The sequence below is a fragment of the Chenopodium album genome, chromosome 25 (genome assembly GCF_948465745.1).
Source record: "Chenopodium album chromosome 25, dcCheAlbu1.1, whole genome shotgun sequence".
NCBI classification, from domain to species: domain Eukaryota; kingdom Viridiplantae; phylum Streptophyta; class Magnoliopsida; order Caryophyllales; family Amaranthaceae; genus Chenopodium; species Chenopodium album.
In genome coordinates, this window is record NC_137858.1 from 21889265 (window position 1) to 21916395 (window position 27131).

At 36.6% G+C, this 27131-nt stretch overlaps 1 protein-coding gene and 1 non-coding gene across 2 annotated transcripts; both read left to right on the plus strand.

Annotated features, from left to right (window-relative positions):
* The first annotated feature begins 71 nt into the window (after nucleotides 1-71).
* On the plus strand, nucleotides 72-539 carry LOC145613878 (uncharacterized). Its single transcript, XM_081668917.1, has one exon. It carries the CDS (start codon nucleotides 72-74, stop codon nucleotides 537-539), a length of 468 nt encoding a protein of 155 aa, XP_081525043.1.
* Nucleotides 540-11517: 10978 nt separating this feature from the next.
* LOC145615762 (small nucleolar RNA R71) lies at nucleotides 11518-11624 on the plus strand. Its single transcript, XR_014107353.1, has one exon. It is a non-coding gene; the product is annotated as a small nucleolar RNA R71 (small nucleolar RNA).
* Nucleotides 11625-27131: the final 15507 nt, after the last annotated feature.

Below are 27131 nucleotides of genomic sequence, written 5' to 3' on the forward strand. Positions count from 1 at the left end.
ATCATCAAAGTCTAAAGTACATTTACACTCAGCAATATTTAAACTCGAGACAGAGTCGATGGTTGGAATTTATGAAAGATTATAGTGTAAATATCCAATATCATGAGGGGAAAGCTAATGTGGTAGCTGATGCTTTAAGTAGGAAAACCAGTCATTTGATGAATTTGATGATTTTACCAGACCAGTTATGTGTAGAATTTCAGAAGATGAATTTGGAAGTGGTGGAGCATGGAGAGGTCAGTAAGATGTTAAATGCCTTGGCAGTGAAACCTTCTATTTATGATGAGATTAGAGAAAGTCAGTTGGGGGACTCGAAGTTGAAGGCAATAAAAGAGAAGATTGAGGGAGGACAGGTTTTGAACTTTACTATTGCTGATGATGGAAGTATTCGATTTAAAGGGAGATGGTGTATTCCACAACATTGTGGGGACATTAAGCAGAGACTGATGGAGGAGGCCCATAACTCTCCTTATTCAATTCATCCTGGAGGGGATAAGTTGTATAAGGATATGAAAAAGGTCTTTTGGTGCCAAACATGAAGAGAGAAGTAGCAGAGTTTGTGGCAAAATGCTTAACATGCCACAAAGTGAAGATAGAGCATCGAAGGCCACAAGGAATAAATCAATCCTTGGAAGTACCAAAGTGGAAGTGGGATTCGATCACCATGGATTTTCTGGGGGCATTACCAAGGAACAAACACTTGGATCGATTTGGGAATGACTCGATTTGGGTCATTTTGGATCGATTGACTAAGTCTACAACCTTTATACCTATGAAAAACACTTGGTCTATGGATCAGTTGGGAAGGGCATATGTGAAGTTTGTGGTGAAGTATCATGGAGTGCCTACAGATATCATTTCAGATCGTGATTCGAGGTTCTTGTCTAACTTTTGGAAAAGTTTGCAAAAGGCCATGGGAACAAAGCTATTGATGAGTACAGCTTTTCACCCTGCAACTGATGGTCAGACTGAAAGGACTATACCGACCTTGGAGGACATGTTGAGAGCATGTGTATTAGAGTATTAAGGTTCATGGGAAGACCACTTATACTTGATTGAGTTTTCATATAATAATAGCCATCACGCAAGCATTGGAATGGCCCCATTTGAGGCCTTGTACAGAAGGAAATGTAGGAGCCCAGTTTGTTGGAGTGACATAAGTGAAACTGTTGTACTTGGGCCTGAAATGATTGAGGAAACTGTTAAGCAAGTGAAGCTAATCCAGGACAAAATCAAAGCAGCCCAAGATAGACAGAAAAGTTATGCTGATGAGAAGCGTAGAGATGTAGAATTCCAAGTAGGAGAGAAGGTGTTGCTAAAGATATCTCCTATGAAGGGGGTAATGAGATTTGGGAAGAGGGGGAAGTTGAGCCCAAAGTACATTGGGCCATACGAGATTCTTCATAAAGTTGGAAAATTAGCATATAAGTTGGACTTACCCAACAAGTTGGAAAGGGTGCACAATGTCTTTCATGTGAGTCCAATCCGCAAGTATGTTCCTGATGTTGCACATGTGCTAGAACCAGAGACAATTGAGCTAGATGAGAGTTTGACCTATGAAGAAAGACCGGTGAGAATTTTAGATAGTAAAGTTAGAAGCACCAGAAACAAGGATGTGAAGCTTGTCAAGGTTCCATAGTCGAACCATAAGGTTGAGGGAGCAACTTCGGAGGCTGAGGTAGAAATGCGTAACCCTAACCTTTTCATGGTGAGTGTTTAAGTTACAGGAACGTAACTTCCTTTTAAGGGGGGTAGAATGCTTTAGAGTTTCGCGCTTTCCTTTTATGTCTTTATTAAGTGAGTCTTTTAAGTCAAGTCCTTAGGTTGTGCATGAACTTACTAAATTTTAACTAATTTAGGAGTATTAATTCGAGTTATTAAATAATTTTAAGTTTCGGGATGAAACTTCTTTTAAGGGGGGTAGACTGTAATACCCCCAATTTTTTGAAATATTTTCTTAATTAGTAATTTCTTTAATTAATTGAAATAATTAAATATTTCTAAATTATGATCTTGGACGGTCCATACTTTATTAATTACCGTTATATTCCGTTATTAATTTTATTTTCCGGATTTTATCTTAATAATACTTAACAACTTTAGCTTAATTATTATCTCATGAATTACATCTAATCTTAGTTTTGATATTATCTATATATTTTAACTTGATTTAATTATCAAATCTAATTATTTTATTTATTTAAGAATGATTTTCGTTTTTTATTTATTAAAAAAAAAATAATTATTTTGGCCGTGAGTTAAGAAACTCAAGCCAAGTGCTTACTTATCTTTATCCTATTTAAACTTATAAATCATTTAATATATCTTTCTTAACCATATTAGTATTTATCTTACTCCATCTCTAATCCTTTCCATTGGATTTTCCCACATGAATTAACCTAGACTAAATTTCACTCATATTCATTTAACAAACTTACATTTATCATGTTCCCATGTTAATCTCAACCATCCTTTAACTCTATCTTACTACCCCTTAAACACTATAAATAGGCCCTTAATTCTTCCCACTTATTCACACAAAATCAGAAATTCTCTTCTCTACTCTCTATCTCATCACATCCTCTTCTTACTCTATCTAGCTTAAATAAACTCTGCAACCCGCAACCAAGTTGCCGCCACCGAACTACCCCTTCCGCCACCAACGACCACCCAACTAGCCTGCTGCCAACCTTCTGTCGTGACTTGGTATCAAGGAGGTGCAGTGTCACATTCTTTCCTTCACCCTTCTTTTTTTGTTTTTTTTGCCACAAGTCTTGATTATTATACTATGATTATTATTACTAATATTATTCCTCTAAGAAGCTAATGAATTATTTACCACATTGATACTAATAGCATTATTTTGATAAAAGTTAATAGTTTGGTAGTTCATGCACTAGTGGAGTATTATTTATAGTTTTGTGTTAATTTTGTTAACCTTATATTAATTAAGGTTATTTTAATTGTGTAGGAGGAGTCCCTCGATCGTGGTCAAGTTTAGTGATCGTACCTTAATTGTTCTCGTGATCAAGGTACGTATAGGTGGCCAGGTCCTTGATACAATGCGTGTTTTGGTAAATGTTTGTTTGAATGATTGTTTGAATAAACGTATGAATTTTTAAGTTAACGATTTTCATGATAAGTTGAAATATTTAATTTTACGATTTAACGGTTTAATCTTTAAAAGTGTTGATCGATTTAATAAAAGTTTTTGATTTATAAATTACTTAATTTAATTAATTTGCAGCTCATTATGGGCCTGAGTATTTGGTATTTTAATTGTCCCTCTACCCGGGACTGGTTAAGTAAGACCATGAGCTTTATATGATCTGGTCTTTCCTCGAGTATAGTATAACTTGCTTGGGGGGGTGTGCACACTTAGGTGAGGAAAATTGATTTAGGAATATATCAAAAATTGAGAAGTTTATAAATTGGAAATCTATTGGTTTGGAAAGCTTTTATTGATGAATATTACTACCCTTGGAAGGTTTAATTATTTTTTTTGGATAGTTTAATTTTGGAAATTGACTCGTGACAGGTTTAAATTTAAATGGTTATTTCGAAAGCATGTTTGCCTGATAAAAGTATTTACATGCCTTGCACTTATACGTACTTAGCGTTTTTGCTAATCTGTTTTCCTTTTTGTGTTTGGTTCGCCCTGTTTACCATTTTGGTAAGCAATCTTGATTTCAGGTGTGAAGTTGTTCGTGCACATACTAGAGTCGGGATTGGGATCACATAGTTAGGAATTAATTTTATTTATAGATGGACAAGTTTTTATTAGTTTACTTTGAAACAATTATTATGGTTACTCCTATTATTAATAAAAGTTAGTTATTTTTCCGCTGCAATTCGAGTAATTAATTAAGCCTTACGTTTTCACGTGGCGGTAATACGCCCAAGTCTATCTCTACGGTATTTGTATATGTATAAATATAGTATTTACGTAGAAGGAGATTTGGGGGTGTTACATGGATGTGATTGAAAATGGTTTAAAGGGAATGATAGGGTTGCAAAGGTGCCTCAAATCATTGATGTACCTTGTGTTTAGTTCGACAATTGATATTTTTTGCAAATGACATGATCGAATGCAAAGGAAAGAAATGCTTATTGATGGAACATGGCATATAGACATAAGGATAAGGAGAACCTATGCTAGACTTATTAGGGAAAAAGGGTTGGAACGAAAGAAGAAAAAAAAACATGAAATCTTGTATGGAAACTTGTCTTATGCTTCGTTTTCATGGATACTTATGAATTACTTGTTATTGCCAAGAGGGATAACAATTTTGTTATTGTTGATACTTTGATTGGAAGAAAAGAAGGAAGGAATGACGTTCCTCTTATTACTCCAACTCTTGCATAGTGATTCTTGAACTCGTGTACTATGGAACAAAATGAGCTCACTTAATGCATTGACTCAATACTCGGATTGGAAAGGAAGAGTGTATCAAAAAAATTTCAAAACCAATGTGAAATATTCCACTCATTCCTATTATAACGGAAAACGACGCATGCATGGTCCTTGTATACGATCATAAACAATATAGTGCATTACTCGAAGACAAAGTGTGTGCAACGACTCAACATGTGTTATTAGGTGAGTTTATTATGACTCGTGGTAGGAACGCATGGCTAGTGATCGGGCTAGGATAGGTCGTTAAACTATTAACCCTAATCAAATTAAAAATTTATAAAACCTAAACTACCCTAATACAAGTATAGGGGCAAGTAAAGGGTCGAACCACTGAGGAAGCTCACTCGTCCAACATCAATATCACTAATGCAAAAGTCAAAAGGGGAATATTTTTTTGGTTTTTTTTTTGGATAAAAAGCACTAAAACTACGAATAAGCAAAGATAAAGATGAATAGAATTAAGAGAGAACAACGCTAGGGATACGGGGGTGTCAAACATGATTAGAAAGAGGGGAATAATGATAGTTATCATGAAGAACATGCCAAAGAACACAAGATCCTACCTAAACAATTCATTCTCATGCAATAGTTTAGGCAAATCAATGAAAGAGGTCTATGCTAATTAGGATCATTCTCATGCATCCTATTAGACACAAGCACCATCAAGAGAATAAAGAAGCACAATTCATAAAACTCCATTTTAACAACTCATTCCCATGCAATCATTAAAATAGAGGTGATCTTAATCTAGTTCAAATCATTTTCATGCATTTAAACTAGAAGGCAATCAAATAAAGTGCAACAATAATCTCAAGCCATTAAAAATCATGTCTTTCATCAATTTAAGGCATGTATTCAATCCAACCATCATTATTCATCCAACATTCAACACATATTTTCCACCCCCTTCCCCTAGCTAAGAAATTAGCCTAGAAAAGGGAGGTTAAACATAATAGCAATACTAAAAATAAACTCAAGAAGCACAAAACTAAGCATGATTAAAAACAATGAAAACAATAATAACTAGATGAACTAAAAATATTAACAAAAATAAGCAACAATAAAGCAAATAAATTAAGCTAAAGGAAAGGATTAGAGATTACTAGAGAGAGGATTAATGAAAGATGAAAACTTGAAGGAATTGCTTGATTGAAAATTAAACTTGACCAAAATTGATTACTTGGAAGAAAATTGAGCAATAATCTACTTTATCTCTCTAAAAATTATCTAATCTAACCCTAAGAGAGAGAAGCTCTCCTGAACTAACTAAGAAAATAGCATAATATATGATATCCTTCTAATTACCCCAAAAACGGGTATTTATACTAAGCTAGGAAAAATATAGAAAAATAAAAAGAAGGAAAAAAAAGTAAAAAGGGAAATAAAGAAAGAAAATAAAAAAAAATAAAGAAATAAGAAAAGAAAATAAATAAATAACTAGAGAATAAAAGAAAAGCGGAAACTAAAGAAAATAAAACAAAAATCCTAAAAATGCAAAACTATCAGACCCTCCCCCGATTCTTCCTTCCTCTTCAACCTCGGCTGCTCTGTTCTCCATTGAAGCGCATCACCGCCGCACATCACATCATCAATGGCTATCAACGAACATCATCTTTGATCTGTAATCTCAACCATTCGATCTCATTAAATATCATGTGCAAAGCTCGTAATATGGTTCAATATGAACCCAGAAATGCGAGCCCGCGAAGACATCGCGCATAGGTCGCGCAAATGCTACTGCCTCAACTCTGATTTTGGACTCCATTTGTGCGCCTTCTGACAGTGTTGCGCGGCCGCAAGTAGCTCCTATCGAATTGGGGATAAATTTGGGTAATTAATTGCCAATTGCGAGGCTGCAAATTCCGATTGATGGGCGATTGTTGCGAGGTGAGAACAGGGTGTGTGCGCGGCGGTGGCTGGTTCTGCTGATTTGCGGCTTCTGCGCGCAGAGGTGGTGTGGTGGCTGTAGTGGTTTGAGGATGGGGTGATAGAGTGCGTGGGTGAGTAGAGGTTGGAGCAAGGGAGTTGCGAAGAGTGTGTTGCGGGGTGAATGGTGGTTGCTGTTTTGTGTGGTGAAGGGGGCAGCAATGGTGGAGTGCGTGGTTGTTGTTGATGTTGCTGTTGGTGTTGGTGGTGTGTGGGGTGAGATGCGTGGCTGCTCTGTTTGGTTGAAACAGGGGAGTTGCGAAGAGTGTGTGGGTGAGTGGTTTGGTGGTGATTGATGGTGGTTTTGGCGGTGGCTGGTGTATTGGTGTGATTGGAGGTAGTTGTGGAGTGTAGTTGCTGTTACAGTTGGTGGTGTTGAGAAGGCAGGGAGCAGGGGATTAGTGTGTGGTTTGTGCTTTGAGTGGTGTGTGTGTGTGGTGGAGGTTAAGAAAATGGGTGGTGATGGTGTGGTGTAGGTTTAGGTGGCAGCAGCTATGGGCTTGTGCATTGTGCCTCGAATCTCGGACTTTGAACTCGAACATGACCTTGAGACCCGGAACACCTACAATTAAAAACACGAGGGTGAATTGGAAGATAAAATAAAATAAAATAAAAATAAACTAAAATAAAATTAAATTAAAAATAAAATCAAAAGAAATTAAATAAAATAAAGTAAAACAAATATGAAAATAAAATAAAATAATACTACTCGTAAGATTAGTCATTTTGATTGCTAAAAAACTCTTCTCCTCTCCTCTCCTCGCCCCTCTCTCCCTCTCTGCTAGGGTTTTCTAAAAGTTCGGCTGTTTAGGTCGGAAATAGTCTAATTTCTTCGAAAATTATACTATTTCCGACCCTTTTTTCCTTGTTTTTCTTTAATTTTGCATTTTAGGTTTCAATAATTCCCCTTTTGTGGGATTTTTGGTTTGTTTTTATTTTTGTGTGTGTTTATTTCCTAGATTTTGATCTATGGAATTTAGGGCTTGTTCATTAACAAGGACTGATGCAGGTTTGCAAGGCGTGTCAATTCGACGGGCACATGAAGATGGATCAGAGGGTAGGTTTCTCTATGACTACATACGCAAAGGCGAAAGCTGTTCCATAGATAGTCTCTCGTGTGATATAAAAGCCTGTGGCGATATTAGCGGGGGACGCTCCCTCACGGAAATTCTATGCGGTGTCTATAGTATTGATGAAGCAATTAGCCTTTTGATTTATTTTGTAATGTTCTTGTTGGGGTTGAATATCTTTGTAGATGTCGTATGGCTTTCTTATTAATGGATTTTTCTTTCTAAAAAAAAAAGAAAATAAAATAAAATAAGAAAATAAAAGAAACTAGGAACTTATTAAATAACAAGAACTAAAAACTTAAAATAAAAACAAAGAAAATAAGATTAATTAAATAAATTAAGAAAATAAGCTAAAAACTATTAAAAACTACTTAAATACTCGAAATAAAGATAAAAGACGAGAATAAGTAAATAAAGAAATAAAGGACAAAAAGGGTTAAATTATTGGAAAAATAAGCCGAAAAACGACTCAATAAACACCCAAAAGTGACATAAAAGTCACTTATCAAACTCCCCCAAGCTTACCTTTTGCTGGTCCTCGAGCAAATTAACATGAAACACGGGAAAAGGAGAATGATTTATTCAAGCAAAGCTAGAACACTAAAGGAGACAAGAATGTACACTAACTCACTTTCGTAGGAATCACGGTCACTTTTAGCAACTAATGACAAGCCCTTTAAACCCCTAGATCGCCCTAGAGGACGAGTGTGCTCTCGTGAGGGTGTCCTAAGAGTTTAACCCACAACTCCAGACAAAACAAAGGCAAAACAAAAAGAAAAAGAAAAGCAAACACAAAAGCAAGCACAACCACGACCAACATGGCTTGACAAGGCTTAAGAAAACCAAACAAGCTTTTAGATAGAAAATGCTCCATTTGGACTCAAAACATAGAGACATGCACCAAAGAATGCTCACCTTTCTTAATTAAATAAGGGAATACACGTTCCGAGATGCTCATGGTTGAAAGAGACAAACCTAAGCTAAGCATAGAGAACTAATGATTTCACTCTCCGCCCTAGCCCCATCCAAGACAGTCCACGTTCTCTCCACTAGGTTCAAATCATCCCTTAGTTAGCTCCTCATGATTCTTCGAGGGAACCGGAAAAAGAAATTTTTATGTAGAATCATAAGGTCATCCCGACATCTCAACTATGCATACTCTCTCCATAGGGTTGAAATCTATCTCCCTCCACCAGTCATTGACCTCACCCCTCTAAAGTCAAAGGGTCTTTACTAGGGTTGTAACGTACGGCTAAGGGTCAAGGCGGGGACAAAATTTGAAAATTTTGGTGATATTTCCTATGTGAAGCAAAAGGGTGATCAAACCTCAAAAACAAACTCAAGAAATCACCAAACATCAAACAAAAATACCAATAATGCCATCTCCCCCAAGCTTATTCGACACCGACACTCAATAAAAACAAAAACGAAGTAACGCTCCCCCCCAAGCTTGAACAAAGCATTGTCCTCAATGCTTAAACTAGGGAAGAAAACGAAACCAAACTAGTTTTTTTTTTTTTTTTTTTTTTTTTTTTTTTTTTTTTTTGTCCTTGCCTTTATTTAACTTTGGACGGCTTTTTCTTAACATTTGCTTTATTTCACACAATATATACAATTTACTTTTCTTGCTTGGTACAAAGAGCATAATACTTTCTCATTTTATTACAACACAAAACAAACTTTTAAACCGAAATGCTTCACAAACTAAGGGTTAGGGAAACGAAAGGTCATAAGGCTTGTAATGTGGCTCATAATCAAGAAAGGGAATAGGCTCAAAAGGTTGGCAAGAGGAGCAAATGCAAAATAAAAACGAAATATGTAACAAAACAAAAAGAAGATAAAGAAAAATAAGAAAAGTGGTGCCCTTTTCCTCCCCTAAAGTTGCTTGGTCACGATCTTGGGAGCTAGAGGACAACACAAGGATTAAGTTATTCATAGTTAAGGATCCTAACTGCCGCTCACAAGAATGATGAAGGCTAGAACAAATGACGCTCACACGGGATAAGAAATAAGCAAATACCAACCAAGGGAATCCTATTCACCATAGAGAGCAACACCATCTTACCACTTTCCCGTGAACTAGGGGTTCAAACGTCCTCAAAAGTTCTTAACCGGGCTACCTTAGCTTAAAATGTGTCTAGTTCAACCCTAAGCACTCTCAAACCGTGTAAACCCTCATTAACTAGGAAGATAAGCATTCAAAGACACATCATCATGAAAGGCACACGAATCCGAATGAATGAGCGAATTCCAAATAAAAATCATTTCAACTTGTCATAGTCATGTTTGTCACACAAAAGGGAAAAACAACACAAAAACAAGAGGAAGAAATAAAAAGGTTCACAAATGAGCCATGTAATTCAAGTAAATCCCAATCGTCATACAAATGACCGTTGATAACAACATCAACGATCCCAGGTTCCTTAGAACCAATGCAAACAACCTCGAACCATTCAACTTCTTCCTAAACTAACCTTAAACTAAGCACTCAAATAAAAATTAAAAGAGTGAAAGCAAGAAAGGTCTCACCGAGAGGTTGGCTTAAAAGAATAAAGGAGCATAAAATCGAGTTCACCAAATGTCACTCCGCTCCAAGCTTCAAAAAAGCAACCTACAAGGCAAGACAAGACATAAAAGAAAACATTAAAAGAAAACAAAGAAAGAAAACAAAAAAGAAAAAGAAAGGAGGGGGAGAAAGAGGGGTAGAAATCCTCCGGGTTGCCTCCCGGGAAGCGCTTGTTTATGGTCTCTAGCTTGACCCTTCACCTCCTTCAAGGTGGAATAAAGAACATCACCCTCATAAACTTGAGGATTGAATAATAGATGCCCCCAAGCTTGAGAACTAGCACTCCTTGAGGTCTCAAATCACCACAAGGGAAAGGAGGGAATGAATCAAGAGCCAATGGTGGCTCATCTTTTCTTTTTCTCTTCTTCTTGTCGTTTCTTCTTCTTTTTTCTGTCTTCTTTCTTTTCCTTCTAAAAGGGCGATGAAGCTTGGAATCCTCGATATTAGGAAGGGAAACCTCACCTTCCTCAAGAGAGCCTTCAAACCAAGCGGGAACTTCAAGAAAGTCATCATACCTCATTGTCACCTTATCATCACATGGAGTTAAGCTCTCATTATCCATCACACCATTGACCACATCAACTCTACATACGCTCACCGCCATAGGGCTCTTCAAAACAACATTCTCAACTAGCCTACAAGGGAAGGGAACCGGGCCTTCAAACTTGTTAGGTTCACTAAAATCAAATGGCTCCTCATTTTGTTCTTGAACCTTCTTCTCAACCACATCCTCCACAACCTTGTCTTCCTTACTTTCATCCGCCTGGCAAGTTTCGGGTTGATAAGTGTATGAAGGGTTAGTAAATGATTGTAAGGGGAGTTTTGCGGTTAAATGGAGAGAAGAAATGTTGGCTAGTTGGGAGTCAACAACTTCATTGTGAGATTTGATCTCTTGGAATTGTTGAGTGAGAATTTGACGTTGTTGAAGAATTTGGGTTTGTGTGTGGTCGGGTGGGGATTGTTCTTCATACGCTTGAGGATTTTGGTCTTGATGTTGATCTTGAAAGTTCCCCATTTGGATGGAAGGGTAAGAAAAATTTTCGGTTAGAGGATTGAAAAGAGGTTCATCTTGGAGGTAGGAGTTTTCTTGTTTTGGAGGTTGTTGAAGTTGTTGAGATTGAGCTTGGGTTACAAACTCTTCTTCCCTCAAAGTCAAAGCCTCACCTTGCTTGGGATTGAACTCTCTACAATACAATGCATCATGATCCGTCCCACCACAACAAGCACATGAGAAATCAATGATTTGTGACGGTTTCGAACCCAAACCAACACTTGAGTTCAACTTGGAAAGACCTTCATTCAAGAGTTCAACTATGTGCTTAAGTTTACCGACTTTCTCCAACTCATAAAGATCACCTTGCTTTCCTTGGGACCTTCTTTGATCTCCCCAAGAATAGCTAGTAGCCACCTCTTCAATTGTAGATTCAACTTGGCTTTGAGGGATCTTAATCAATTGGCCACCGGCACCTACATCTAGATTGGTTCTTGACATTGGCTCCAAGACATCATAAAAGAATCTCATGAGCAAATTATGGTTGAATCCATGGTTAGGACATGCTCTAATCAAATCCTTAAACCTTTCCCATGCTTCCCCAAGAGTTTCATCCGGTTCTTGCTCAAAAGAAGCTATCTTCCTCCTCATTTTTGCGGTTTGCTCATCGGAAATGAACCTCTTGAGAAAGGCCTTCGCAACATCTTTCCATGTGGTGAGAGAGTTGGGCTTCAAAAGCTTGAGCCATTTCTTTGCTCTTCCGGTGAGAGATTGCCGAAAGAGATGCATACGAATGTAGTCTTGGCTCACTTCATTTTTTTGCATCATTGCACACAACTCAAGGAATCGTTCCAAATGCTCAATGGGGTCTTCACCTGCACTTCCGGAAAATTGCTCAACTTGTACCATACTAGCATATTGTGGATGGATTGTGAATTTAGACTCGGTGGTTGGGAGAAGTATACCACTCGTGAGCTCATAGACTTTCGGATTTCCAAACTCCTTAAAAAGAAGGTCATCCTCTTGCCTTGCCATATCTCTCTTTGAATACAACAAATCTAAGCACACGATTAGCAATGACAAGTAGGATTAAAAAAAAGGCAAAATAATAAAAAGAAAGCAAATAAAATGACTCTAACAATAGCAAAAATAAATGCAAAACAAGCCGCTTCCCCGGCAACGGCGCCAAAATTTGATCGGGCTAGGATAGGTCGTTAAACTATTAACCCCAATCAAATTAAAAATTTGTAAAACCTAAACTACCCTAATACAAGTATAGGGGCAAGTAAAGGGTCGAACCACTGAGGAAGCTCACTCGTCCAACATCAATATCACTAATGCAAAAGTCAAAAGGGGAATATTTTGTTGGTTTTTTTTTTTGGATAAAAAAGCACTAAAACTACGAATAACCAAAGATAAAGATGAATAGAATCAAGAGAGAACAATGCTAGGGATACGGGGGTGTCAAACATGATTAGAAAGAGGGGAATAATGATAGTTATCATGAAGAACATGCCAAAGAACACAAGATCCTACCTATACAATTCATTCTCATGCAATAGTCTAGGCAAATCAATGAAAGAGGTCTATGCTAATTAGGATCATTCTCATGCACCCTATTAGACACAAGCAACATCAAGAGAATAAAGAAGCACAATTCATAAAACTTGACCAAAATTGATTACATGGAAGAAAATTGAGCAATAATCTACTTTATCTCTCTAAAAATTATCTAATCAAACCCTAAGAGAGAGAAGCTCTCCTAAACTAACTAAGAAAATAGCATAATAGATGATATCCTTCTAGTTACCCCGAAAATGGGTATTTATACTAAGCTAGGAAAAATAGAAAAATAAAAAGAAGGACCAAAAAAGTAAAAAGGGAAGTAAAGAAAGAAAATAAAAATAAAATAAAGAAATAAGAAAAGAAAATAAATAAATAACTAAAGAATAAAAGAAAAGGGGAAACTAAAGAAAATAAAACAAAAATCCTAAAAATGCAAAACTATCAGACCCTCCCCCGATTCTTCCTTCCTCTTCAACCTCGGCTGCTCTGTTCTCCATTGAAGCGCATCACCGCCGCACATCACATCATCAATGGCTATTAACGAACATCATCTTCGATCTGTAATCTCAACCATTCGATCTCATTAAATATCATGTGCGAAGCTCGTGATATGGTTCAATATGAACCCAGAAATGCGCGCCCGCGAAGACATCGCGCATAGGTCGCTTAAATGCTACTGCCTCAACTCTGATTTTGGACTCCATTTGTGCGCCTTCTAACAGTGCTGCGCGGCCGCGAGTAGCTCCTATCGAATTGGGGATAAATTTTTGGGTAATTAATTGCTAATTGAGAGGCTGCAAATTCCGATTGATGGGCGATTGTTGCGAGGTGAGAACAGGGTGTGTGCGCGACGGTGGCTGGTGCTGCTGATTTGCGGCTGCTGCGCGCAGAGGTGGTGTGGTGGCTGTAGTGGTTTGAGGATGTGGTGATAGAGTGCGTGGGTGAGTAGAGGTTGAAGCAAGGGAGTTGCGAAGAGTGTGTTGCGGGGTGAATGGTGGTTGCTGTTTTTTGTGGTGAAGGGGGCAGCAATGGTGGAGTGTGTGGTTGTTGTTAATGTTGCTGTTGGTGTTGGTGGTGTGTGGGGTGAGATGCGTGGCTGCTCTGTTTGGTTGAAACAGGGGAGTTGCGAAGAGTGTGTGGGTGAGTGGTTTGGTGGTGATTGATGGTGGTTTTGGCGGTGGCTGGTGTATTAGTGTGATTGGAGGTGGTTGTTGAGCGTAGTTGGTGTTACAGTTGGTGGTGTTGAGAAGGCAGGGAGCAGGGGATTGGTGTGTGGTTTGTGCTTTTGAGTGGTGTGTGTGTGTGGTGGAGGTTAAGAAAATGGGTGGTGATGGTGTGGTGTAGGTTTAGGTGGCAGCAGCTATGGGCTTGTGCAATGTGCCTCGAATCTTGGACTTTGAACTCGAACATGACCTTGAGACCCGGAACACCTACAATTAAAAACACGAGGGTGAATTGGAAGATAAAATAAAAATAAAATAAAATAAATAAACTAAAAAATAAAATCAAAAGAAATTAAATAAAATAAAGTAAAACAAATATGAAAATAAAATAAAATAAGAAAATAAAAGAAAGTAGGAACTTATTAAATAACAAGAACTAAAAACTTAAAATAAAAACAAAGAAAATAAGATAAATTAAATAAATTAAGAAAATAAGCTAAAAACTATTAAAAACTATTTAAATACTCGAAATAAAGATAAAAGACGAGAATAAGTAAATAAAGAAATAAAGGATAAAAAGGGTTAAATTGTTGGAAAAATAAGCCGAAAAACGACTCAATAAACACCCTAAAAGTGACATAAAAGTCACTTATAAGCTATACATGATGACGTTGTGAAAAACAAAGGACCAAAAGACCAAATAGCACGGATGACTAAAAGACAAACTAACTTGATTAATTTTGTCCAATTTTATTGTTATGCTATTTACTAGGTGAAAACGGTCCATTGGCAACCGTTAGTCATAAATAAGATCAACCACAATCAAAGACAAAGAACACATGTTAAGGTTAGCACAAAAAAAAAAAAAACACAAGAAACTAGGAAGAGAACTAGAATTCTAGAAGAGTTAAGACTCATGGGTATAAATAAATAAATAAAAATCTATAATACCATGTTATACGAGTTGACACGGATAAAAGGACTTGGCTAAGACTAGCTTGACACGAAAAAAAAATTAAAAAGAAAGAAAATTGACGCTAAAAAGACACCTAAAACTGGACAGACTGTAGTATATCGGTTATAACTTTTGTTTTGTGACTTTGATTGTGGCGAAACCAACGTTACATAAAAGATAAAACTCGGGGCTACAGATCCATATGTGGCACGACACGTAACTCATTCTAGAACTCCGGCTATGACCAAAACAAGTTGACTCTTATGCAAGATACGGGAATAAAAATCCGGGTTGAAACAAAATAAATAATAAAAGTCTATGACTCGACTCTAATAAATAAAAAGAAGGTTTGATAAGAGGAAAAAAAAAAAGAAAAAAAAAAATTAAAAATATGCACACATAAGCACATTGTCACGAATGATGCAATGAAGTTCGGAACCTAAAGTCAAGATCTATGTTCCACTATATATGGTCAAGCTTATTTGAGTGTCAACGGGTACCATGGTTAAGAGTTTGGACACGTTAGCAAGACAGCCTCCCTTGAGGGTGTATGCCAACGGGCGGCTCCGCGAGTTCGTGATGAAATCGAACTCGACTCCATGGTTTGGGTGGATTTAAAAACTCGGATGAACCCTTATTGTCATGAGCGTTTTTGGGTTGATAGAGCTTAAATCCCCCAGGCTAGCCACGTACGTAGAACACGTACTATTGTGGAAAAATAGGTAACCTAATATGCATATGCATATGTGACAATGCCAATTAAATCGCAGGAATACAATTCAAGAATCTTTCAAGTCTCATCCACTCATCTCAATTAAATACCGATCACTCAAATCGATAAATAACCAAGAATCCTCCCCAGTGGAGTCGCGAAATTGTAGGCGTTGTTTGAAGTGCGCCTATGTAAAAGCATGTTGTGAATATGCTTGGCACTCATAGGAAGTGGGAATTGACATATACTATTGGGGACACGATTAGGGACAAGGAAAGTAGGGAGCCACCAACAAGTTTTTAAGGAACTTGTAAACCGTTCACGGATCATAAAAGGCAACCACGAAAAAGGACAACGAAAGGCAACAACGATTGACCCGTGAAGGTTACACCCCATTCATAATCCATGAGATTACTAACTCCATATGGTTCGGAACCACGAAAGGAAGATCGGGGATGATGGTACGAAGTGAGTCATGGAGTAACATTCGCCCGTATTGGCCTCTACTCGATTCTTATTATGAATAGTATTCTTGCGAACTCAAAGGCATGCAAACAAAGATTCAATTCGCTCCAAACTTTTATTATGCTAAATTTGTTGAATATTAATGCACACGTAATTCTAAAATATTAGTGATTACTTGATTAAATAACAAGATTAAAGGAACCTAAACCGATTGTCCAAATTATCTTATTAGGCGTGATATTCAATTACATATTCCTTTTAAACATGCAATATGGTGATCATAAATAATAATAATATAATCAACATTAATATTGGAAGCAATTCAACAATACTAGCGTTAGTCCAAATCAAATAAAAATAATCCTAATCATGATACTAGCAATAAGAAAATAAAAAAAGTAATTAAATTAATTAATTACTCACATTCCGCGCGTTCCTTTAAATTGCTACATCATTAATAAATTGTTAGTAACTTCAATAAAAAATAAATAGAATTGAAATTAAATTAACTAAAAAGTAGAGTTGATTTGGTCCAAACCCTCATTTAATTATACCTTTCACGCCTTGGTTTAAGGACGGAACCTCGAGTTAAATATGGACTCCTTGGAGTGCTTAGGGGAAGAATGATGTAATTAGGAATATATGTTTGAGGCTTAGAATATAAGAGAAAGAGAAGAGAATGATTTTTGGTAGAAAAGAGAGGAAGAGAGAAGGATTTGATGATCAAGCTTGTTGATGATTGAAAAAGGAGAGATATGACCTCTATTTATAGGGAAAAAAGAGGGGTCGAATCAAGAAAAGATAAGAATTCTAATCGGATAAAACTCTTGCGATAGACAACACTTTTTGCGGTTTTTGTTTTTATCATTTCTTTTGATCCAGAAATCGGAATAAGATGAATAAGATATCGTTGGAAAGATCATGAAGTCTAATTTCTAACCCAATTAGAATCAGATTAAAATATTTTTTAGAATTAAAGATATGGCCGAAATAGTGGGACGGTGTCAGTTTTAGATAGAGTTTCGTATTTCGCTCATATCTTTTTCGTTATAGCCCGGAATTAATATTATAATATATCATTGGAAAGATAATTTCGAGAGCTATCCAACGATATAAGAATTAGAAAAAAATTATGAAGCACGAAAAAAATATCTGACAACCTTTGAACGTCTTTCAATTCGAATCGAATTACTAATGGAGTTTTATTCTATTTCAAACTCTTTAATCTTATCTTTTCAAAAAGGATAATTAGGATCTTTTAGAAACTTATAGAATCTTCCAATTAATCATAATTGGATTAGAAGTGGGATTAAATCCTTTGGACCCTCCACATGATCATTGGGTCGTAGGTAAGGTGGGCTTAGGTTCGGTTTGGACTCTGTTTAGTATTTTAGCCACAACTTATTCGTTAGGATTTGTAAAAATGGGTTAGGAATTGGGTTGGTTTATGAAATGTATTGGGAATATGGATTTAAGCACTCCAAGGTGAAAGGTTGTTCATCATCGGGTTTGGTTTTGGGGAGACATTTTTAGGTGTCTACAGTAGCCGATCCACTTACTAAACCTTTGTCTCAAGTGAAGCACAACAAACACATTGAGGCAATGGGAACCAAGCATGTCGCGAACTGGCTTTGATTTCCATCTTACAGTGTTTTAATTAAATTTTGGACAATGTTAATGTAAAGCACTATGATGAACCATTCAGTTTTGGGAGTAATTAAAATTTTTCATGCAATTTAAATCACTCCGTCTCTATTTAATTGCGGTTTAGAATTAAATAATGAGTCCATTCGATTTTAATAAATATTCAAAATAGGGTATCAAGTCAATGGCTTGGATAAAGAAACACCTATTAAGTGAACGTTGAATATTTTAATTGAAAATTATCCCTAATCAAGGTCATATATTTGTGGACGATTAATGACCATTAGAGATTAGTGTGTAGTATGATTTATAGCACCGTTTCTTGTGCTATGAGGATATAAATCATTTGCACAGGTATTGGTTTAGAACCATACTGGATCGACCTATGAGAATACTTTAATAGATTTAAAAATGGTCATAAGTATTTTTCTCATTATTACTATCGGAACTCTTTTCCATAACCATGAGTAGTGGGAGGTCTCTTGTTTGAGTACTAGTCCGCTTTGGTATCCGCCAAACGTCTGCCGTAACTGGAGATTATAACGACAGATAGCGGGCGGCTAGGTCCTCTATCCCAGATAGCCGCCCGCTTTCGATCAGTAATATTAATATAATTAATATTACAGCTTAATCTTGACTGAACCCTTCGGGTCACACCCAAGCAAAATATACGAACCGACTCGACGAATTAATTCGGAAGAAATTAATTCGTCGCCCGAGTGTTAAATATTTAGACGTCGGTAATTCGAGCTTGGAACGTCGAAACCGAGCGTCAGAAGTCGAGTCGAAAAATAATAAAAGACGACACGTGCAAAATAATAATAAATCGACCATATTCCCAACATATCCCTAGCATCGGAGTGCCCCGGGCACCCGAATGCTAGGGGAAAAAATGTCCAAGCATAGATGGCTAGCAAGCGCACCAAGCCGAGCCTAGCATGGCTGGCTGGTGCGTGCTAGCGCAGCAATGCTAATACCAACAAGCTAGCAGCCGCGTGCGCATGGTGCGTGCAGCAGCTAGCTGCAGCAAGCTAGGCGTGCTAGCCGCGCACGCATAGCAGCAGCCCGCACCAAATGTGCGAGGCATGCCACGCACAACAGCAGCCCGCAATTTGGTGCGGGGCTGGGCTCGTGGCTGGGCCATAGGGCCGGTCATATAGGGGAAGCATGAGGAATATGGAAACGAGTGGGTGAGGGACATGTGGCACAAGGAGAGTATTGAGTGGGGAGCACGTATGGCTCCCTACTCTCCATGTGGTCCTCACCACCCTTTTCACATGGTAGTGCCACTTGTAGATTTATTATTAGTTTGCAATTTTAATTTAATTTGGCTTTAAATTAATTTGTGGAATTTTGATCCCACATTGATGGGATAGAAATTCCCACTCATACTTTCCTCTATAAATACCAACCTTGTGATTTGGAGTAAAGTGCTTGAGTGGGAGTTAGAAAGAGCATTCCATATTTTGGGCAAAACTCTTAAACTCCATTAACACTTGGGTTTTGGTCGGACCTTGCTAACTCCAAGGTAACGGACCTATAAAGTCGTGTTCGTCCTTTGTGGGTGGATACCTTGGAGGCATGGCATTTGCGATGCTCAAGTAAGAGCCCGTTTTGAGAGGGCGAAGCTCGCTTCAAGGGTATGATTCGTTCTTCCTTTTCTTGTGTTTATTTATGCTTTATGGTTTTATTAATTACGAGTGGTTCCTTGGGTCGGGGTCGTTTCCACGGTGAGTCGGACTCACCAAACCCCAACATGTAGATGGTCCGCTTGTCCCCGGACGTGGGTTGTAGTTGGTTCGCTTGTCCCCAAACGTGGGCTGTAGATGGTTCGCTTGTCCTCGAATGTGGGCTGTAGATGGTTCGCTTGTCCCCGAACGTGGGCTGTAATTGAGACCTGCAAAATTGAATTTGCCAAGGGACTCGCATAGACTATGATTGACTTGATAAACTGACGTGAGCAAACTTGACTTGACATGACACGACATGTGTATGACTTGTGATTGTGTGTGTATAGTTTGAGTGCGTGCAGACACAAGCAACCGAAAATGCAAAAGCAAAAATTTTCCGTCATTTTTGTCATGAGTGGAGGGTACCGACTTTCTCCCGAAAAAGAAAGATGTGAAAACTGAAGTTTCTTTTTCGAACTTCCCTTGAAAAAGAAATTTGAAAAATTTATTGAACTTTCCCAAAAGAAATTGAAATTTTTTTTGAACTTCCCCAAAAGAAAAGATGTGCAAAGTGGAAGAAGTTTTGAACTTCCTCGTTGAGCAAGACGAAATTGTATGGGTTGAATTGCCTTTCTTGAAGATAATGTATGCATGATGCATGTTCTTAAGCCAGGAGGCTAAGGACAATTACATCATGTATCACGATAGATGAATGAACTTAGGTCATGGAGCTAAGCGTCATATATGGTGTAAAGAAATGATCTTGAACGTCACTTAGGTCTGGAAGCTAAGCACGTATATAGGTGAAGTGATCGATGAGTATTGCATAATGAAAGTTGCTTAGGTCAAGGAGCTAAGCACGATATGCGATGTATGTAACAATGAACATTGCTTAGGTCTAGAAGCTAAGCAAATATACAATGTCTCTTTTGATGTTGTCTTGAAAGATGATGAAACATGCACAGTGTTGAAACAAGATTTCATGAAAAAGGGTTCCTAAAGGGAAGGGTAATGATATGGCTATGTATGTGTGAGTGAAGTGTGTGAAAGTGATTCTAAGGCTGGCTGCAAAGGTTATGGTGATGGAAATAGATGTGAAAAGAGTCAAAGATGATGACTCTTGTTAAGTTGGTTAAGCTAAATGATGTGGGTTCAAGCCCCCAAGTCTAGCTCTATATGGGTAAGGATAAGAATTGGATATGACTTGATCATGCATAAATATGAATATGAATGTAGTCGCATCTTAATGTGAGGTTGCCTACGTATTCGTTAGGAATCTAGCCAAACGTAGCTCAAACCGAACTTTGCACAAGTGTATGTACACCTCAAAGAGGTCTTTCAAGGGTTGTAATGTGGTTAAGATGATGGTTTAAGAAAGAAAGGAGTAAAAGGTTCAAGACCCGAGATCAGAAGCCCCCAAGATATGCAATTGTGTATTTGAAAATTTTGAATTTTGCAAGTTTATTTTCACTTTTTTTTTTATTCTTTTGAACAAATGCAGGCAATCTCGGATCATGCGGTCCAAAGCACAGTACAAAGCACTCGATGAGAGACGCAATTCATAACATTCATGTTTCTCAGGCACAGTACAAAGCACTCGATGAGAGACGCAATTCGAGATGTGTTCGTATCAAAGACGTTGGAACACTTGCCTTTAGACATTTTCTTTATTCATATTTTTTTTATTAGAACTTGCTTTTTGAATGTTACACAAATTGCACACCTTCTCATCCCAAACCAATATTGGTTGAATAAATGAAGGTCAAACGCTAGACAAGGCTCAAAGTGGGTGATGAAGAAATGGATATGTGATTGAAAATGGTTTAAGGGGAATGACAGGGTTGCAAAGGTGCCTCAAATCATTGGTGTACCTTGTGTTTAGTTCGGCGATTTTTTTTTAATTGTTTTTGGCGAATGACATGATCGAATGCAAAGGAAAGAAATGCTTATTGATGGAACATGACATATAGACATAAACATAAGGATAACCTATGCTAGACTTATTAGGGGAAAAGGGTTAGAACGAAAAAAGAAAAAAAAATGAAATCTTGTATGGAAACTTGTCTTGTGCTTCGTCTTCATGGATGCTTATGAATTACTTGTTACCGCCAAGAGGGGAAAGAAATTTGTTATTGCTAATGCTTTGATTGGAAGAAAAGGAGGAAGGAATGATGTTCCCCTTCTTCTTCCAACTCTTGCCTAGTGATTCTTGAACTCGAGTACTATGGAACAAAATGAGCTCACTCAAAGCATTGACTCAATACTCGGATTGGAAAGGAAGAACGTATGAAAGAATTTTAAAAACCAATGTGAAATACTCCACTAATTCCTAATACGACGGAAAACGACTCAACATGTGCGATTAGGTGAGTTTATTAAGACTCGTGGTATGACCGCATGGCTAGACATGAGGACGCTGTGAAAAACAAAGGACCCAAGGACCAAATAACACGGAAAACTAAAAGACAAACTAACTTGATTAGTTTTGTCCAATTTTAATGTTTACGCTATTTACTAGGTGAAAACGGTCCATTGGCAATCGTTAGTCATATATAAAATCAAACACAACCGAAGAACACATGTTAAGATTAGCACAATAATCACAAGTAACTAGGAAGACGAGTGGAATTCTAGAAGAGTTAGGACTCATGGGTATAAATAGATTAAAATCTATAACCCTATGGTATACGAGTTAACACAGATTAAAGGACTTGGCTAAGACTAGCTCGACACAAAAAGATAAAAATAAAAATAAAAGGTTGCACACTAAAAAGACACCTAAACTGGAAAGGCTGTAGTGTATCGATTATAGCTTTTGATCTGTGACTCTAACTATGGAGAAACCAACGCTAAATGAAAGAAAATATTCGGGGCTACAGATCCATAGGTGGCACGACATGTAACTCTTTCTAGAACTCCGGTTATGACCAAAACAAGTTGACTCTTATGCAGGATACGGGAATAAAAATCCAGGTTGACTCAAAAAAAAAAAAAAATCTATAACTCAACTCTAATAATAAAAAAAGGAGGGTTAGATAAGAAAAAAAAATAAAAAATAAAGAATATGCACACATAAGCACATTGTCACGAATGATGCAATGAAGTTCGCAACCTAAAGTCAAGATCTATGTTCCACTATGGTCAAGCTTATTTGGATGTCAAAGGGTACCATGGTTTAGAGTTTGGACGCGTTAGCAAGGCAGCCTCCCTTGAGGGTGTATGCCAACGGGCGGCTCCGCGAGTTCGTGATGAAATCGAACTTGACTCCATGGTTTAGGTGGATTTAAAAACTCGGATGAACCCTTATTGCCATGAGCGTTTTCGGGTTGATAGAGCTTAAATCCCCTAGGCTAGCCACATACGTAGAACACGTACTATTGTGGAAAAATAGGTAATATAAATTGCATATGCATATGTGATAATGTCAATTAAATCGCAGGAATACAATTCAAGAATCTTTCAAGTCTCATCCATTCATCTCAATTAAATACCGATCACTCAATTCGATAGATAACCAAGAATCCTCCCAGTGGAGTAGCCAAATTGTAGGCGTTGTTTGAAGTGCGCCTATGTCAAAACATGTGGTGAATATGCTTGGTACTCATAGGAAGTGGGAATTGACATTACGATTAGGGACAAAGATTAGGGACAAGAAAAGTAGGAAGCCGCCAACAAGTTTTTTAAGAACTTGTAACCGTTCACGGATCATTTAAGGCAACCACGATTAAGGGACAACTAAGGCAACAACGATTGACCCGTGAAGGTTACACCGCATTCATAATCCATGAGATTACTAACTCCATATGGTTTAGAACCACGAAAGGAGGATCGGGGATGATGGTACGAAGTGAGTCATGGAGTCACATTCGCCCGTATTGGCCTCGACTCGATTCTTATAGTGAAAAGTATTCCTGTGATCTCAAAGGCATACAAACAAAGATTCAATTTGCTCCAAACTAATAATTATGCTAAATTGGTTGAATATTAATGCAACACTGTAGACACCTAAAAATTTCTCCCCAAAACCAAACCCGTTGATGAACAACCTTTCACCGCCATTATTGGTCGGGTTGAGTATGTAATCTTTAGAGTGCTTAAATCCATGTTCATTCCCAATACATTTCATAAACCAACCCAATTCCTAACCCATTTCACCAAACCATAACTTATTTTCCTCTTTTCGTGCCTTTAAACCCAAAATAATTAATTTCGTGTCCATTAAAATCATTTATTTCGTGTCCTTTTATAAAACATTTAGACCAGTTTATTTTGGTTCATAATATGGGTCCAATTATTGAATATTTGGATGGGGCTTGAAAAGATCTTTTCAACGATATAATATAAGCCCAAATTCGAGTTATAATGAATAAGTCATGGCCAAAATACTAAACTGAGTCCAAACCGAAACTAAGCCCACCTTACCTACGACCCAATGATCATGTGGAGGGTCCAATGGATTTAATACCATATCCTAATCCAATTAGGATTAATTAGAATCTTCTATAAGTTTCTAAAATATCTTAATTATCGTTTTTGAAAAGATAAGATTAAAGCATTTGCAATTGAATAAAACGTTTATTTTTTAAAATCCTAATTCTATTCGAATTGAAAGATGTTAAAAGATAATCAGATATTATTTTCGTGCTTCATAGTTTTTATCAAAATCTTAAATGGTTGGATAGATCTTGAAATTATCTTTCCAATGGTATATTATAATATTAATTATGAGCTATAACGCAAAAGATATGATTGAAATACCAAACTCTATCCAAAACTGACACTGTCTCACTATTTCGGTGATATCTTTTATTTTAAAAAATATTTTAATCTTATTCTAATTGGGTTAGAAAGTAGACTTCAAGAGCTTTCCAACGATATCTTATTTATCTTATTCCAATTTTTGGATCAAAAGATATGATAAAAACAAAAACCGCAAAAACTGTTGTCTATCGCAAGAGTTTTATTCCGATTCGAACTCGATCATTTCTTAATTCTTCGACACTCTTATTTCCCTATAAATAGAGGTCATATCTCCCCTTTTTCAATCATCAACAAGCTTGATCATCAAATCATTCTCTCTTCCTCTTTTCTACACAAAAAATCATTCTCTCTCTTCCTACACCAAAAAATCATTCTCTTCTCCCTCTTTAGCCTAAATTCGAGCTACCCTATTCTCTTATAATACATCCCTTAAGCACTCCAAGGAGTCCATACAACACCCGGAGTTGTATGCTTAAACCAAGGCGTGGAAGGTATAATTAACTGAGGGTTTGGACCAAATCAACTCTACATTTATTTAATTTCCATTTGATTTATAATTTTTTATTGAAGTTACTAACAATTTATTTATGATGTAGAAATTTAAAGGAACGCGCGGAATGTAAGTAATTAATTAATTTAATTACTTATTTTTATTTTATATTGCTAGTATCATGATTATTATTATTATTTGATTTGACTAACGCTAGTATTGTTATATTGCTTCCAATATTAATGTTTATTCTATTATTTATTATGATCACCGTATTGAATGTTAAAGGGAACGTGTAATTGAAAATCACGACTAATAAGATAATTCGGACAACCGGTTTAGGTTCCTTTTAAATCTTGTTGTTTAATCAAGTGATCACCAATATTTTAGAATAATGTGTGTATAAATATTCAACCAATTTAGAATAATAATAGTTTGGAGCAAATTGAATATTTTGTTTGTATGCCTTTGAGATCACAAGAATACTTTTAGCTATAAAAATCAAGTAGAGGCCAATACGGGCGAATGTGACTCCATGACTCACTTTGTACCATCATCCCCGATCCTCCTTTCGTGGTTCCGAACCATATGGAGTTAGTAATATCATGGATTATGAATGGGGTGTAACCTTCACGGGTCAATCGTTGTTGCCTATCGTTGTCCCTTAATTGTGGTTGCCTTAAATGATCCGTGAACGGTTTACAAGTTCCTTAAAAACTTGTTGGCGGCTTCCTACTTTCCTTGTCCCTAACCGTGTCCCTAATCATATATGTCAATATCAACTTCCTATGAGTACCAAGCATATTTACAACATGCTTAACGTGGGCGCACTTCAAACGACGCCTACAAACACATAATTCTAAAATATTCGTGATCACTTCAATTAACAATAAGATTAAAGGAACCTAAACCGACTGTCTAAATTATCTTATTAGTCGTGATTTTCAATTGCATATTCCCTTTAACATGCAATATAATGATCATAAAAATATAATAAAATATTCATTAATATTGGAAGCAATTCAACAAGAATAGCGTTAGTCAAATCAAATATAAATAAACCTAATCATGATACTATCAACAAGAATAAAAACAAGTAATTAAATTAATTAATTACTCACATTCCGCGCGCTCCTTTAAATTGCTACATCATGAATAAATCGTTAGTAACTTCAATAAAAAAATAAATCAAATGGATATTAAATTAAATAAATGTAGAGTTGATTTGGTCCAAACCCTCAGTTAATTATACCTTTCACGCCTTGGTTTAAGGATGAAACCTCGGGTGAAGTATGGACTCCTTGGAGTGCTTAAGGAAGAATTGATGTAATTAGAAATATAGGTTTTAGGCTTAGAATATGAGAGAGAGAGAGAGAGAGAGAGAGAAGAGAACGATTTTTGGTATAAAAGAGAGAATAATTTGGTGATCAAGCTTGTTGATGATTGAAAAAGGGGTTATATGACCTCTTTTATAGGTGAAAAAGAAGGGTCGAAGAATTAAGATAAAATCCGAGTTTAATCGAAATAAAACTCGATTGACAGCATTTTTTGCGGTTTTTGTTTTTATCATATCTTTTGATCCAGAAATCGGAATAAGATAAATGATATGTCGTTGGAACTCTGTTGAAGTCTACTTTCTAACCCAATTAGAATCAGATTAAAATATTTTTTAGAATAAATGATATGGCCGAAATAGAGAGACGGTGTCAGTTTTGGATAGAGTTTCGTATTTCATTCATATCTTTTTTCGTTATAGCTCGGAATTAATATTATAATATATCATTGGAAAGATAATTTCAAAGGGTATCCAACAATCTAAGATTTAGATAAAAATATGAGGCACGAAATTAATTTCTGACTATCTTTGAACGTCTTTCAATTCGAATAGATTTAGGACTTTCAAAAAGAGGAGTTTTATTCAAATTCAAACTCTTTAATCTTATCTTTTCAAAAAGGATAATTAAGATCTTTTAGAAACTTATAGAAGCTCCCAATTAATCCTAATTGGTTTAGGAATGGGATTAAGCTTTTGGACCCTCCACATGATCATTGGGTCGTAGGTAAGGTGGGCTTAGGTTCGGTTAAGACCCAATTTAGTATTTTGGACATAACTTATCTGTTATAACTCGGATTTGGGCTTATAATATATTGTTGGATAGCTCTTTTCAAACTTCCATCCAACCATTCAATAATTGGACCCAGATTATGGACCAAAATAAACTGTATGCTCTAAACGTTTTTATAAAAAGGACACGAAATGAATGATTTTAAAGGACACGAAATGAAAAGTAAGTTATGGTTTAGGAAAATGAGCTAGGAAATGGATTGGTTTATGAAATGTATTGAATGGAAACAGTAATCTCTAAGCATTTTCATGCATTTAAACTAGAAGACAATCAAATAAAGTGCAACAATAATCTCAAGACATTAAAAATCAAATCTTTCATCAATTTAAGGCATGTATTCAATCCAACCATCGTCATTCTTCCAACATTCAACACATATTTTCCACCCCCTTCCCCTAGCTAAGAAATTAGCCTAGAGAAGGGATATTAAACATGATGATAAAACTAAATGAAAACAAAATAGACATGGAAGCAAACATGATAAAAAACAATCAAAATAACAAAGATGCCAATCCACAAAATAGATAGAAATAAACAACTAGAGTGCAAATAAACTAAGCTAAGAGAAAGGATTAGAGATTACTAAGTAGGCAATGGTAGAAAGATTAA

Coding starts and splice junctions, on each gene's coding strand:
- LOC145613878 (XM_081668917.1), top strand. CDS start 72: ATGAAAGATTATAGTGTAAATATCCAATATCATGAGGGGAAAGCTAAT.